At 39.1% G+C, this 14,187-nt stretch overlaps 1 protein-coding gene across 8 annotated transcripts in view; it reads left to right on the top strand.

Moving 5' to 3' along the window:
• The window catches only part of plekha6 (pleckstrin homology domain containing, family A member 6), a 94,636-nt gene that overhangs the window by 24,161 nt on the left and 56,288 nt on the right, over window positions 1-14,187 (top strand). For 3 of the 8 annotated variants that reach the window (XM_040159201.1, XM_040159199.1, XM_040159208.1), the window contains exons 1-5: window positions 1,725-1,783; window positions 8,358-8,441; window positions 10,079-10,193; window positions 10,906-11,010; window positions 11,837-11,909. In XM_040159201.1, the coding sequence (XP_040015135.1) occupies window positions 10,095-10,193; window positions 10,906-11,010; window positions 11,837-11,909 (277 nt within the window). In that variant the 5' untranslated portion in view covers window positions 1,725-1,783; window positions 8,358-8,441; window positions 10,079-10,094. Of the gene's footprint in view, window positions 1-1,721; window positions 1,784-8,357; window positions 8,442-10,078; window positions 10,194-10,905; window positions 11,011-11,836; window positions 11,910-14,187 lie in introns of those variants that run through there. The other 5 variants (XR_005709808.1, XM_040159202.1, XM_040159206.1 and 2 more) reach the window with 5 other exon arrangements.

Below are 14,187 nucleotides of genomic sequence, written 5' to 3'. Positions count from 1 at the left end.
GAGAGGGTGTCTCCCGGATCAAAACTGGAAGATGGTTCCATAGTAGAGGATCCTTAAAACTGTACGCTCTGCCTCCTATTCTACTTTTGGAGAGTCTAGGAACCACAAGCAAGCCTGCGTTCTGGGAGCGCAGTATTCTACTGGGGTAATAGGTACTATATGTTCTTTCAAATATGATGGTGCCTGACCATTAAGGGCCTTGTAGGTGAGGAGGAGGATTTTAAATTCTATTCTGAATTTTACAGGGAGCCAATGCAGAGAAGCTAATACAGGAGAAATGTGATCTATTTTCCTAGTTCCTGTCAGTACTCTCCTGCAGCATTCTGAATCAGCTGGAGAGTATTTAAAGATTTGTTGGGACAGCCTGATAATAAGGAATTACAATAATCCAGCCTAGAGGTAACAAAAGCATGGACTAGTTTTTCTGCATCTTTTTCAGACAGGATGTGCCTGATTTTTGTAATGTTATGTAGGTGAAAAAAGGCAGTCCTTGAAGTTCGTTTTATGTGAGAGTTAAAGGACATATCCTGATCAAATAGAACTCAGCGACTCCTAACAGTGGTGCTGGAGGCCAGCGCAATGCAATCTAGAGTAACTTTATCATTAGATAATGTGTTCTGAGGTGTTGGGGGCCAAGCACAGTTTGTGTGAGTTTAACAGAAGAAAGTTGCTGGTCATCCAGGTCTTTATGTCCTTAAAGCTTGAAGTTTAGCTAACTGATTGTTTTCTCCAGGCTTCATTGACAAATACAATTTTGTATCATCTGCATAGCAATGGAAGTGTATGGGGTGTTTCCTAATAATATTGCCTAAAGGAAGCATATATAAGGTGAATAGAACTGGTCCAAGCAAAGAACCTTGTGGAACTCTGAGAAAAACTTTTAAATATGTGGAGGATTTATCAGTAACGTGCACAAACTGATATCGATCTGATAGGTAGGACCTAAACCAGCTTAGAGCAGTTCCTTTAAAGCCAATTAAGTGTTCCAGTCTCTGTAATAGGATATGATGGTCAAAGGTCTAACAAGATGAGTACAGAGACAAGTCTTTTGTCCGATGCAGTAAGAAGGTCAAGAGGTTTAATTACAGATGTTTTAAAGGACTGCGGTACATAGCCTGTTAATAAAGACATATTGATTATATCTAGTAAAGAGGTGCTAACTAAGGGTAAAACTTCCTTATGCAGCCTAGTTGGGATGGGGTCTAAGAGACAAGTTGATGGTTTAGATGAAGACATTATTGAAGTTAGTCGGTGAAGGTCGATGGTCTAAGTATACATCAGGTTTTACAGCTGTTTCTAAGGTTTCCGTGTTTGAAGACAAATTGTTGCCGGTTGAGGGCAGGAGGTGGTGAATTTTGTCTCTAATAGTTAGAATTTTATCATCAAAGAAGCTCATGAAATCATCACTACTGAGAGCTATAGGAATACATGGATCAATGGAGCTATGACTCTCTGTCAGCCTGTCTACAGAGCTGAAAAGAAACCGAGGGTTGTTTTTATTTTCCTCTATTAGAGATGAGTAACAGGCTGCTCTGGCATTACAGTTGGCCTTCCTATATGTTTTAAGACTATCATGCCAGGCTAAGTGGGATTCTTCCATTTTGGTAGAACGCCATATCCTTTCAAGTTTTCGCGTGTTTTGCTTTAATATATAGATTTGGGAGTTAAACTATGGAGCTAACCCCCTTTGTTTTATTATCTTCTTTTTTAGAGAGGCTATAGAGTCGAGTGTCATTGGAAGGTTGCAGATTCGATCTGAACTGGTGGGATAAGTCTCGGTCGGGTAAGTGATAGTACAGACCTTATCCGTCCATCACTACCACCACTGACATCCCTCTGAGCAAGACCCTTAATAGTGAATGTTCACAGGAGCTGTCTTGGTTGTGTTCTGGTCACACTCCAGCCCCATCACAGTCATTTGATTTTATGATGATGACAGTCTCCTTACTAAGTAAAGGTCAAAAAAACTCCACAGCCACCCAGTTATCTGAAAATAATGCACACTCTCTGCATTAATTTCAGAGTTGCTGGACTGCTACTGCTTTGACAAATGTTTTTTTATACCTGTTTTCTTTTTGTCCTTATGCCACCAGTCAAACAGAAAAAGTGTACTGTGACTGACACCTGCTTTAATTTAAGCAGAGTGAAAAAGCTTAGTTTCCATCAAATGTCACAAATAGTATGTTCTGTGATTGTTGTCATTAACAAACACTGTTTTAGCAACAGAGCCTAGCTTATACAGGAGCTTTCAATTACATTTCATTTCAATTCACCAGTAGTCATAGATGACAGAAAAAGCACGAGGGTGTGCACATCCAAAGTTTTTTTCAGTTATAGGACAAAATGTGCGTGTAAAAAAAATAAAAAAGAAACAACAACAACAAAAAGAATCAAAAACGAAGAAAGAAAAGGAAAAAAAAAACCCAGATATGAGTCCGATCACGCTGAACTTCATTTAAGTGGTATACACTCTATGTTGACAGCACGTCCTCCAACTCTGAAGCTGAAATATGTCGGCTGTCTGTGCCTTAGAAAACTTCTACAAATGACAGTTACTGTATGAAAATGATTGATTGAGCGTTTTCTGATTTGTCACATCTTTAGCATGGTTAAAAGAAACCATGACTGAATAGTTAGGCTGAAAACCATGGTCTTTAGTGTCAAAGTCAGAATCTGCCATGCTAATAACTCAATGGCTACAGCTAATTTGTTCCTGTAGAGTACTGACCAGGAATTCTCCCATGGCTTTGGACAGATGTGTTCACAGACACACACACAAGCACTGTCCTTTGAGAGAAAATCCATGAGAGGGAAGTGAGATACTGATACACCACCAATGAAATAGAGAGAGAGACAGTGAGGTGGCCAGTAAATGAGATAAAGATAGAGAAAGAGACACCATGATAGAGATAAAGTGAATATCAGCCAGACTGAGGGGACTGAATAAGCTGAGTGTTGCATTTCTCAGCCAGGAGGCAGCGAGTGTGTGTGTGTGTGTGTGTGTGTGCATATATATATATATATATATATATATATATATATATATATATATATATATGTGTGTGTGTGTGTGTGTGTGTGTGTGTATATGTGTGTGTGATAGAGAGAGAGAGAGAGAAGGAGGAGGGGATGAAGCGAAACAGAGGGAGGGTGAGACAGGTGGGGAAACAGGCAGAGAGAGAGGCATGCAGTCTGTAGGAGAGAGATGAGGACAGCGGTGTGTATTGTCCTCCTCTCCTCCATCCGTCCAGCTGCTCTCCACCCCTCTGTTCATCTCTCCACCTCTCCTCTATCTGTCTGTCCATCCATCCCATCTCCTGCGGTGTTGGTACATGACTGATCCGGGGGAGGATGTTGAAGTTCCGTGTGGACAGGAGAGTCAGGTAGGTGGCGAAAGAAAGTAGCTAGCGACATGCGGGGCCGGGTTAGGACGAGACAAGGAAGAAGAGGAGAGGATGAGGGGAGGAGGGGAGGCTGACGGAGGAGTGGAAAGCCAGGAGCTTGGAGGTCAGAGATGACTGCAATGCAGTGCCAGCAGGAAACTCAGGGAAACCAAAAGCCCTGCTGTGTATGTATGGTCAACGTGTGTTTTTTCTATAGAGTGATGTCCAGTGTGATTAGTACAGTGTGATGGTTAGTGTGTGTTTGTGTGTGTGCCAGTGTGAACCATGGGTTGATAGTGGTACAGTGATGCAGTACTAAATCAGGAGCAGAAATTGTTGGATGTTGTTTTGAAATGTGATCGAAAGCTCGGGAAAAAGGCGGTAAGTGGACATTAGGCTACATTTTTAAAATTGCAATTCTTTAATTCTATAAATTACACCAATCAGCCAGAACATTAAAACCAGTTACCGGTTTTAATGTTGTGTTGTATCTATTGTTTATACACACACACACACACACACACACACACACACACACAAATCCCTCCTCTAATGTTGAATACATGGCAGGGTTTCAATCATGACTGCCAATGAATCAGTTCTAATTCACCCATTATCTGTGAGGATACCTGGGATTGAATATTAGTTGATTTGTTACACTAATTAATCACAAGATACCAGATATTTCAGGACATATTCTTTATTTACAGTAAAGATTTTTACAACATAGTTGTTCTCAACATGTACAAAAGGTTCAAGAAAATTTTTGCCTCAACTGAAAAAAATAAATAAACACTTGATTATGTGTTCCTTGCAATCTTAATGAAACTATACTTACCGGTCATATACATCATCTCACAGCATGTTTTTCAAATTTAACAGTGAGTAAAATACTTATAAAACATTCAACATTAATGGGATCCCTTCATGTTATTTCACACTTTAAAGTTTCTCATTTTAAGTTGTTGTTTTTCTGCCTCCTGTCCTCTTTGTCCCCACCTCGCTCTCCACCTCACTTCTTCCCTGAATTACTGAAGCTACAATATCAATACAATATATATCAATACAATATATATTTGAGTTGTAGTGCTGCACTAATGGGGGAAAAATAAAACAGACAGACAAAAACTGATTTTAAGATGAGTTTAGACGACCTAAAAAAAAATCTGAAGTCAGAAAATTATACCTTTAATTTTTTTTTTAACCTTGAAGGCCAGGTGAGTTTAGTCAGTTTTCAAAACAAGAAATCACTGAGCACTATTCAATTTTTTGATGGTCAACATGGTCTTGGAGGTTGTAGGGACCATTAGGTGTGCTATGGAAACACATAATTGTATTTACTCAGAGGAAAATGGCTTTGCATTGCTGACAAACAGGGAGACTTTTAAGCAGCTCCCACAGGTCCCACAGGAAGTGTCCACACACAGCTTGAATTGTAAATGCTATAAAAACAGACAAATAGATTTTTACTATTTTGAGCACAACCAGCAAAGGTGACATTTAACAATACAGCTAACTGAAGTAAGTTTAACCTTTTTAGAGAGGTTTGTTGCTAAAACCGACCAAATCTGTTTTCACAATAAATCACTATAATCACTGTAACAGTGGCTATGCTAAATTGTACAATACTTGGTCGTACTTGAAGCAGAAGGCTGGTATTTGCTAGAGTGAATGAGAGTCAAAATGAGACCCTATTTTAATATCAGAGATGCTAATGTTTAACATTATCCTAATGCCAGCTAGCATAATTTTGTAGCAGCAAATATAGCCAAATTACCAGTTCATTTTTCATTTATTGCGTATTGCAAATAATAGCAGTGGTTCAGATGTTTGCTAGAAAATAAAATCTACCTACCAGGACACTGCTAAACAGCTTGAAAGTTCTGGTCCATTTACATGCCGTTTTTCAAGGGAGCAAACCAGCCTATTGAATGGACCCAGCATTTTCTTTCGTTAAAAGACTAAAACTACCTCCTTCCACAGGATGGTGAGAGACGATCAGAATGTTGGGCAGCAGGAGCAGTTGGAGCAACTAAATAGAATTTTGACTCTGGACTGTCCCATTTGCTACAGTATATCCCACCAAACGCAACTTTCCATTGTTTTCTGCGTTACATATAAACAAAAACCCAACATGCTGCACAGAGGAGAAGTGCTTTGTTTAAAATAGATGTACTCCAACCTGTCTAAAATGGTTGTTCTCCAGTCCTCATTTTGGCGGGAAAGTCGGCAGTAGGCATACCGAGGCAATATTGATTAAATGTTAGAAATTTGATGTGGAAAACATGAAATTGTACAACATGTATATGTTACACGAAAATATGTAACATATAGAAAGTGTTGAACAAAAAACGTTGGCTATCTGGGATATTACCAGACAACAGCCCAGGGTTTCTTTCTGCTTTCTATCCAATGCATAGAATTGACATTAATCAACCGCAGCTGTTGGCGACATTGGTCATTGGTCACTGGTCACAGACTTACACTTTCATCACCTACAGCTTGGTTAGTCACCATTGATCCATTAATTGTGTAAATAATAACTAACATTGTGGCACTTGTGATCTGAAAATTGCAATCTTTTAAACTTCAATTTCAATTTAAGCCTACTCTCCCTACTCACAATCCATATCTCAATGTTAAAAGACTATTTGGTCTCTGTAACTGTGACGTTTCCCACATATCACTATTGAAATTCTTCCTCCGTTTTAATCGTTATTTATCACATAACAGACTTTCTCATGGGGTTGTTGGTATTGGCTGTACCGTGCACTGTAAGACTGTTCCACTTTTTAGAGTATTAGAGTAGTATTTAGAGTATTAGATGCACTAATATGAAAATGATTGGTATTCTTGTTAACACTTTTTCTGAGGTGTCCTCTGCATAGCCCAGTTTAAAAAGGTGATGCTGATGTTTCATCATTCCGAGCAGGGAACTAACTACAGCTGCCCTGTTCATTTCTAACATCTGGCAGAGTTGTGGTTGTGTGTGCTGACTTAGATCCTTAGGACTCTGCTGCCTGATTTTTATTGTTTATACAGCAGCTGCCTCTTTATAGGTTTGTAGGTTATCCCTGAGCAGGGAGGCACCACCCTGCCAGACTGTGTCTCACACTCATAGACAAACATACACACACACATACACCTGTGGTGCATAACCAGGATATACACATCCACAATCAGTTACTTGCAAAGCAGGCTCCTAAGACTGTACCATAACAATGCAGTAACCAACCCAGTCCCTAACAAACTGCCTTTACTACTTCACCACGATTATCTTTACCAAGTAGAGTTTGGAAGGAAATGCTGGCTGGTTGCCAGGACATTTGCTGGCAACATCTTTTGCAAATAAGGAAGTTTGAACGGCTATTGTCAGAAAAGTGATGAAATACAGTGGCAGTGAATAGTTTACAGATCCATTGCCTCATTATATTGATAAAAAACATAGTCTGGGGGGCATTGTTCCTGCAATACATATTTGCAAATGCAAATTAGTTGTATATGAGCATAATTTCTGGGTTGGATTTAACACACACAGAGTGTTAATTCAGTTGTGATTACATTACAGAGATTCAGTGATGATTCAGTTCAAATCAGTTAGAAACCATATTTTCCCCAGCAGTAAACACAAGGCCTCTTTTCAAAATCCAAGAGACTTCACACATCAGAATAAACTCAATACTTGTTTTGTTTGGTAGTTTTGAGTCAGTCTGTTTTCTAATGAACACACAGCACAGCTATGTAGACGTGTATGTGTGTGTGTGTGTGTGTGTGTGTGTGTGTGTGTGTGTGTGTGTGTGTGTGTGTGTGTGATAGAGAAACAGAGATTGAAACTGTACAGTATATGTGTGAGGAGGCCACACAGATATCCCATCCAGAAACTGGGCCAGATGCCAAAAGAAAAACGCACATCCACTCACACACAAACACACACACACACACACACACACACACACACACACACACACACACACACACACACACACACACACACACACACACACACAAATTCAGGGAGCCCTAGCGTCCAATGCAGCAGCGTGTGAGTCTGAAGCCCTGAACGAGCTGAGGATTCTGAGTGCTGTAAAGTAAATCAAGCAAGGACTGTGAGCTGATGGAGGGAGACTGCTGCAGTGCTGCTGTGTTCTGATCAGTTGTTGCATCAGCTGAGTGTGTGATGGTCCCATTGCTTGTTACTGCTGCTGCTACCTGAGTATGTCATGTTTTACTTGTCACAATCACTTCAACAATTAAAAAAGAAAGGTTCTGCAGGACAACTCTGGAATACTTTTCTCGTCATTTGACAATGACAATGTGTACTGTTTGGATGATGATGTTTGTAGCATTCTGTAATGAATAAAATGTGGAAATGAATCATAAAGAAGTATTGCAGAGAGGAAGAATGTGGATTTTTCACTGCCACTATAAAAAAAATGCATCACAGGTTTCTGCTTAAGGTACCCAAATCAATAATGTGGCTATATACCCTCCCCCCAACCAACACTCACTCACACATATACAGGTCCACACAAGCAAATCTGAGAGGAGTCACTGACAAATGTGACATTCATACAGTTTGAAAATCTCCTTTTTGTATGCTATGAAGAGATAATTCTGGCTTATTCAAATCTTTGTATTGTTTTTGTAGTTTTGTCTATCATTCATATCTACCACAGGAACATTGTATTCTTCAAGTTAATTGCTGATATCAAGGTTCTATTCAGTGAGGTCTGGTGACATCACTAAAGGGAGATTGACAGGGCAAAAAGCATGCCCATCATTCCTGTCCTAACTGACAGAAATGATGGATGGAACTGGAAAGTTAGGACCCAAATTGTAATACACTGTAATTTTCTTTATCCTTGTTGATAATCCCAATGAACAATGAAGAGATTTTACTGACATCCTATGAAGTCCTCTTCAACATCTTGTGTTGATCTATGCCCTCTTTGTCCTTCATCTGTCTGTTTTCAGTCATCATGACCACAGTGGACCAGCTGGACAAGCACTGAGCCCGATCCAGCTGGAAGAGCCTACACCAATACACTCTTATCTGCAGTAAGTAACCTACAGTATCAGCAGAACTTACCAGCAGTAATATACTTTATAGAGAGAGAAAGAAAGTTCACTAATGGTAACAAGTCTTCAGCTATCAGATGGTAAGCAGCTGGATACAGTGGATACTGTTGGATGCTGTAGATGGTACTGCCTGTACATGCATACAGGACTGCTTTTACAATATCTGTTTTCAGCTTTGTCTTTTTCAGAACCCCTGCAGCATACAGACATTAAAAATGAGACTTTCTTCAAGACTGATGCACTGCTCCTTTTTATTTCATGAACTGAAAAAAAGACAAAACAGGTCAAACAGGTCAAATTTGTAGAACACATCATGTATACATCAGCAAGCTCCGCTGAAGTTTTAGGAATATGCAAAAATGTCTAGAAAAATGGTATTTTGTTAAAGACAACCTATGAATTGTGCTTTCAATGAATGGTTAGGCATCAGTGAGATAATCACATCAGTGTGATAAGACATAGTGCTGGCTCCAACATCTCTGGCCAATTTTATCACTACAGACTGTAGGAGAAGAGCACACTGAGGGACTAAGAGGAAAGATTGAGGGAAGAACAGAGTTTCATTTCAAGTGTTAAGAGAGAGTGTGGAAATGAGATGCAGCATATGCATTAATCCCCCCACTGGTCAGTAGATCAGTATGGGGCTCCCTGAAGTTGGACTTTATAGAGATCAGACCATAAATCCACATAATCAATAAGTAGTGTCACCGGTCCCCACAGGACAAAAAACAAAACAAAACAAAGAAAAAACATAGTATCTTAGTGGTGTTAGTTAAAATATAGTTCTAGTCCGTGCTTGCTTAGCCTACATTTTATGAATTTAAGATCATTCACTGAAGCCCCTTGAAAACAGAGATTGTCCAATCAAAGTTTAGCACCTGTTGCTAGGTATTGCAGGTCTGTCAGTCTTTGGATTTGTCAACATGCTGAAGCTGTGTTCATGGGGGTCTAGTTAGAGCTATACTTACCAGTCTGGAGTTTTATATGGTTTTAGCAAAACCCAAAACACAAGAGCAGAATTGTAAGGAATGGATTTAACTGTATGTTTTTCTGTTCTAATTTATGCAGCTAATGTTAGCATGCGTGGCTAACGAGCTTACTGCCTACAGTGGTAAAGCTAACCTAGTGTTACTTGAAAAGCCAAGGAGCATGTCATTAGTTTACTGACTTATTTATGGGGTCACATGCCATTTGAGAAAGCCCTGTTCAAGAGTGACACATCATGGGTGAAAGGCAGTGTAACAGTATCCCGGATATGCTACTTTATAAGAGGATTTGAACAGCAGTCTCTGGCATCAAAGTCATATGTTCTAACAATATCACAGTCCTGCCAGCTTTGCTTCTGGCAGCCTAGAGTCATTATTCACATGACCACTAGAGGTCCTTGTCAGGTAAATGTAAACATGGGTCTTTTCTCTAGTGAAGGTCTCCTTAGAAAAGTCTACAATGTCATCGGCTGGAGCAGATTAGACTGGGACATATCAGTCAGATTTGTACCATTTGTCATTTTGCATGGTAATTATGGGACAGTTCTCTTGGCAGCCTACTAGACAATAAGGGCTGGAAGTACCAATGCACTGATCCACTGATAGGAGAGCCTTTGCTGTTCTGTCCAGGGGCTGTGATTTGGATATGAATGGGAAGGTGAACACTGCTGCTGAGAAGATCACTCACTACAAAAGAGCCAATATGGTGTCAGACCTGTCTCCAGAAGCCCAGCCTTACACCCGGGTGAGCACGGACACACCCACACACTCTCACACGCACAGATATACTAGTACCTCTGTCTTTGTGAGGACACTCATCGACTGTGTCCTCATAAAGATAGAAGTGCGAGAACGTTCACAGACACAAACACACTCTTTAACGGTGATTTCAGAGATTTTTTTTTAAGGTTTGATGCAAAACTTAAAATTGTGCACCAAAGTATAATTCCAGAAATGTGAAACAAACAAAAAAAAGGCTTAGGCCTGAAATATTGATTATTATATGAATATATTAATATATGATATTAATATTATATTATATATTCATGGTCACTAAATAAACAGTACTCGGGGTGTGAAACAGAGCCTATAATTACATCAGCCCACAGGAAGTACTGTGATCACACTCACTTAGAGGGTTTTAGCTTAGTAAATAAGTTCTCCTCCACATCTTTTTTGACCCCATGTCCCTCATATCTCTCATGTCATACGACCCCCTATGAAAGGAAAAGAATACATTACTTTATTATTTTTGACTACTGAGATCCAGTCCCAGGTTGTAGTTAATGAATTCTCAAATCAAATGGTATTGGCTTCATCTATAGAGATGACTTGACTCACTTGTTCATAACCAACTGGTGAACACACCCTAAAGAGCATAATTGATAAATGTTATTTAATAAATACATAACAATATATAAACCCTCCTCTTCTTCCATATCTCTTCTGACCTGCAGATGTCTCGTACTCCCAGAAAGGCGGCTACATTTGGGAAGCGCTCCAACTCTATGCGCAGGAATCCCAAAGCAGAGGTCACCAAACAGGGATGGCTGTACAAGCAGGTAGTACCTTTTCTCTCTGCTCTCAGTAATGCAGGAGAACTAAACTGATTTTACAGAAGGGATGGGAATTGTAAGATCCAGTGTTTTTGAAGATTGATCCATACTAGGGACTACAACTCATATTCCATGAACGATCAACCAGATTAGTAATACAGTAGTCAGTTTGCACCTTTTCAAGCAAATGACTTGTAAAAAAATACATACAAATAAAACCAGACACTCTGTTTAAACAAAGAGATCACATCAAAACCCATCTACTCGAATGTCAAAACTCAAAACCCTCTTCAAAATTACATCCCCATTGTTTGTACAAGCCATATATTTTCTGTGCAATTTGTCTGTCAAGAACAATTACATCCAATGCCAGTGTTCAGTACTGAAACAAGAAGTAGGGTGACCTTCGTACTGCATGGCAAATACTAAAAGTGTGGAGGGTAGGGTGGTGAAATTGCACTCTATTTTAACATCAGTCCAAATTTGCATCATTTCTCTTACCAGCAGTTCTGGCCTTTTGTTATTAAAGGTTAAAAAAGAAATCTCTTGAAGAAACTCAAACCAACAATTCATCCCTCTGCAGTGGCCATGTTCAAATTAATGCAGGAATATATCTCCCACTGCAGACACTTTTATGTGTTTAAATAGAGTCTTATGGCCTGGAGGCAGAAGACGTATCAGGCTGTGGCTAGAGTCAACACTTAACACATCAATTCATTGTTGGTTTTTGACTTTTTATGGGATTTATTAATAAGAATAAAGGTGACAAAAACAAAAAGGATGGTGTTGTTTCTGATGTTGATGAATGAGTGTGTGATATTTGTTCCTCCAGGCCAGCAGTGGAGTGAAGCAGTGGAACAAGAGGTGGTTTGTCCTCACTGACAGATGTCTCTTCTACTACAAAGGTTTGTGCTTCATTCTACTCTCCAGTCTATCTGCTTCAGTGACTTTCAGTTGATATGATTCGTAATGTGTTACCAACAAGAGGGTTGTTGTAACTTGTTGATCTGGTTCAGTTGGTACGGAGCCTCGGTAACAACAAAAACAAATAGCATACTGATGATGTGTAAAGTCAGTTCATGCATTATTTCAAAATTGGTAGTTACAGTAGAAATACATAATTTGCATAGTTTCAACATGATGCCATATCACTCACTGCGACTATATTGTTGACATAACAGCCAGACAATGTGACTCATTTTGTTCTCAGTGTTGATAAATGAAATGAAACTAACAATAAAATCAAGAACAAACATTAGTCAGCCATGTTGGTTGCTTTCAATAGGTTACTCTCATTCTTTGTAATGCTGTTAAAGGCTTTACACTGTTTAATCAGATCTATCAGATCTCTATCAGATGGCTGAGAATGTATGTATTTCACCCTGTGGTGTCAACCTTTGCTGACTGCTCACTTTTAAAAGCTTTTCAAAACTTTCCTAAAAAAAAAAAAAAAAAATTAAACCAGGATTTAACTACACAACTACCAAAGCCCACTGACTGTGCATAGCCAGATCACCACCAACAGCTCAACACAAGTTGCATTACATCATCCCCTGCCTGTTCGGTGGGCCTTGTTTGTTTATTTTTATTTTTGAAAGTTCTGTTCCCCCCGTGCATTTCGGCTGTCAGTCACAAGTTAGAATAACTGGATGTAGACTGTGGGTATCAGGGCTGACTCTAGCCATTTTGGTGTCCTGGGTGAGATTGTGACTTGGTGCCCCAGAAGGAGGCACTGGTACTGCCCTTATGTGCAATTGTTAGATACCTTTACATTACTTGATTATTTCCATTTCATGCTTCATTATAGTGTAGTGGAAACTCCACTACATTTCAGCGGGAAATATTGTAGTTTCTACTCCACTACATTTATTTGACAACTTTAATTACTAGTTACTTCTAAGATGAAGATATTACACAATGAATGATACAACACACTTTTAAATAAAACAAATTGTCAAAGATTAAACCAGTGGTTTTCAATCTTTTTGGCTTCTGAAATCTTATAAAAAGCAGTGTGTAGTCAGGGTCACATTTCAGATGTCTATGAGTTGTTAACAGCTCCACAAAACAGTGATTTTTTCCCCTCTAAACTTCTCACATGGCTTCATATGCATAAATGTTCAAATGATCCAATATCTCAGCAAAAAATCAAACATTAGAAAAAAGCCCAAAATAATGAAAACAGATTTGCGTATCAGAGCTTTGTTTTTAATTCTTTGCAAATGGGAAACCATTTGCATCTGATGACACCTCAGATTTATCTGGTGAACTTGTCTCTAAAACTGTATATAAAGTAGTCGAATGTAGCTCTACCTCCAGAATCTACAACAGTAACATGCTGCTACACACTGATGCTTCAGTACTAATCAACTAATGATGACAAATATAATAATATATCAGTCAGAGGAACCAAACCAGTACTTTAACTTTGATGCTTTAACTACATTTTGCAGATACTACTTATGTACTTTTACATACATAAGTCTTGCCATTCAGATTCATATCTTTCAATCTGTATCTGAGTCTAGTGTGTGTTTAATGTCTGCTGTCTGTAAATGATGATAATTCAAATCCATTACACCAGCCAAAAACGTTTGTTTTCAGGAGTCACCAAAAAAGTATTCTACAGAATACCTGCTAGCAACAGCAGACCATCAGGTGGGTTTGTGTTTGATTAGACCATCAAACACAGACCCACACAATGCTGTACAAGAACCAAAGACACTATAAACATGTGTTACTACCATACATCCTCTAAGATTAAAGAATTAAACCACCCAATAATCTAAATCTGTCAGCTGTTTTCTGACTTTGAGAATAGTATAATAAAAAAATAAATAAATCAACATTCCACATCATCTCATTCAACATCCCACATTGTAGATCCTGTACTGGTCCCAATACCAAAAAGAATAGATAAGACTCAAGCTGTAGGCTCAAAAGTCTAAGCTTGTTTGATTCCTGTCTTCCATTAATTTAGCAGTAGAAACATATGGCTCCTATGGAGAAGATCCTGGAGAATATGGATTGATATGATGATGAATATGATGACACACATCTTTAAGTGCAGTCTCCTTTTTAACTCATCTCTTTGCTATTAGGCTCTGCCTGGTCACCGTCCCCTGACCACGTCCTGTCTGCTGACTGTCATTCTAACCTCCCCCTGCTTCCTTACACCATCAC

This window comes from Xiphias gladius, chromosome 21 (assembly GCF_016859285.1).
Source record: "Xiphias gladius isolate SHS-SW01 ecotype Sanya breed wild chromosome 21, ASM1685928v1, whole genome shotgun sequence".
Lineage (NCBI taxonomy): Eukaryota > Metazoa > Chordata > Actinopteri > Istiophoriformes > Xiphiidae > Xiphias > Xiphias gladius.
Note: the sequence above shows the minus strand (reverse complement) of the source record. Positions and strands in the feature narration are given on the sequence as shown.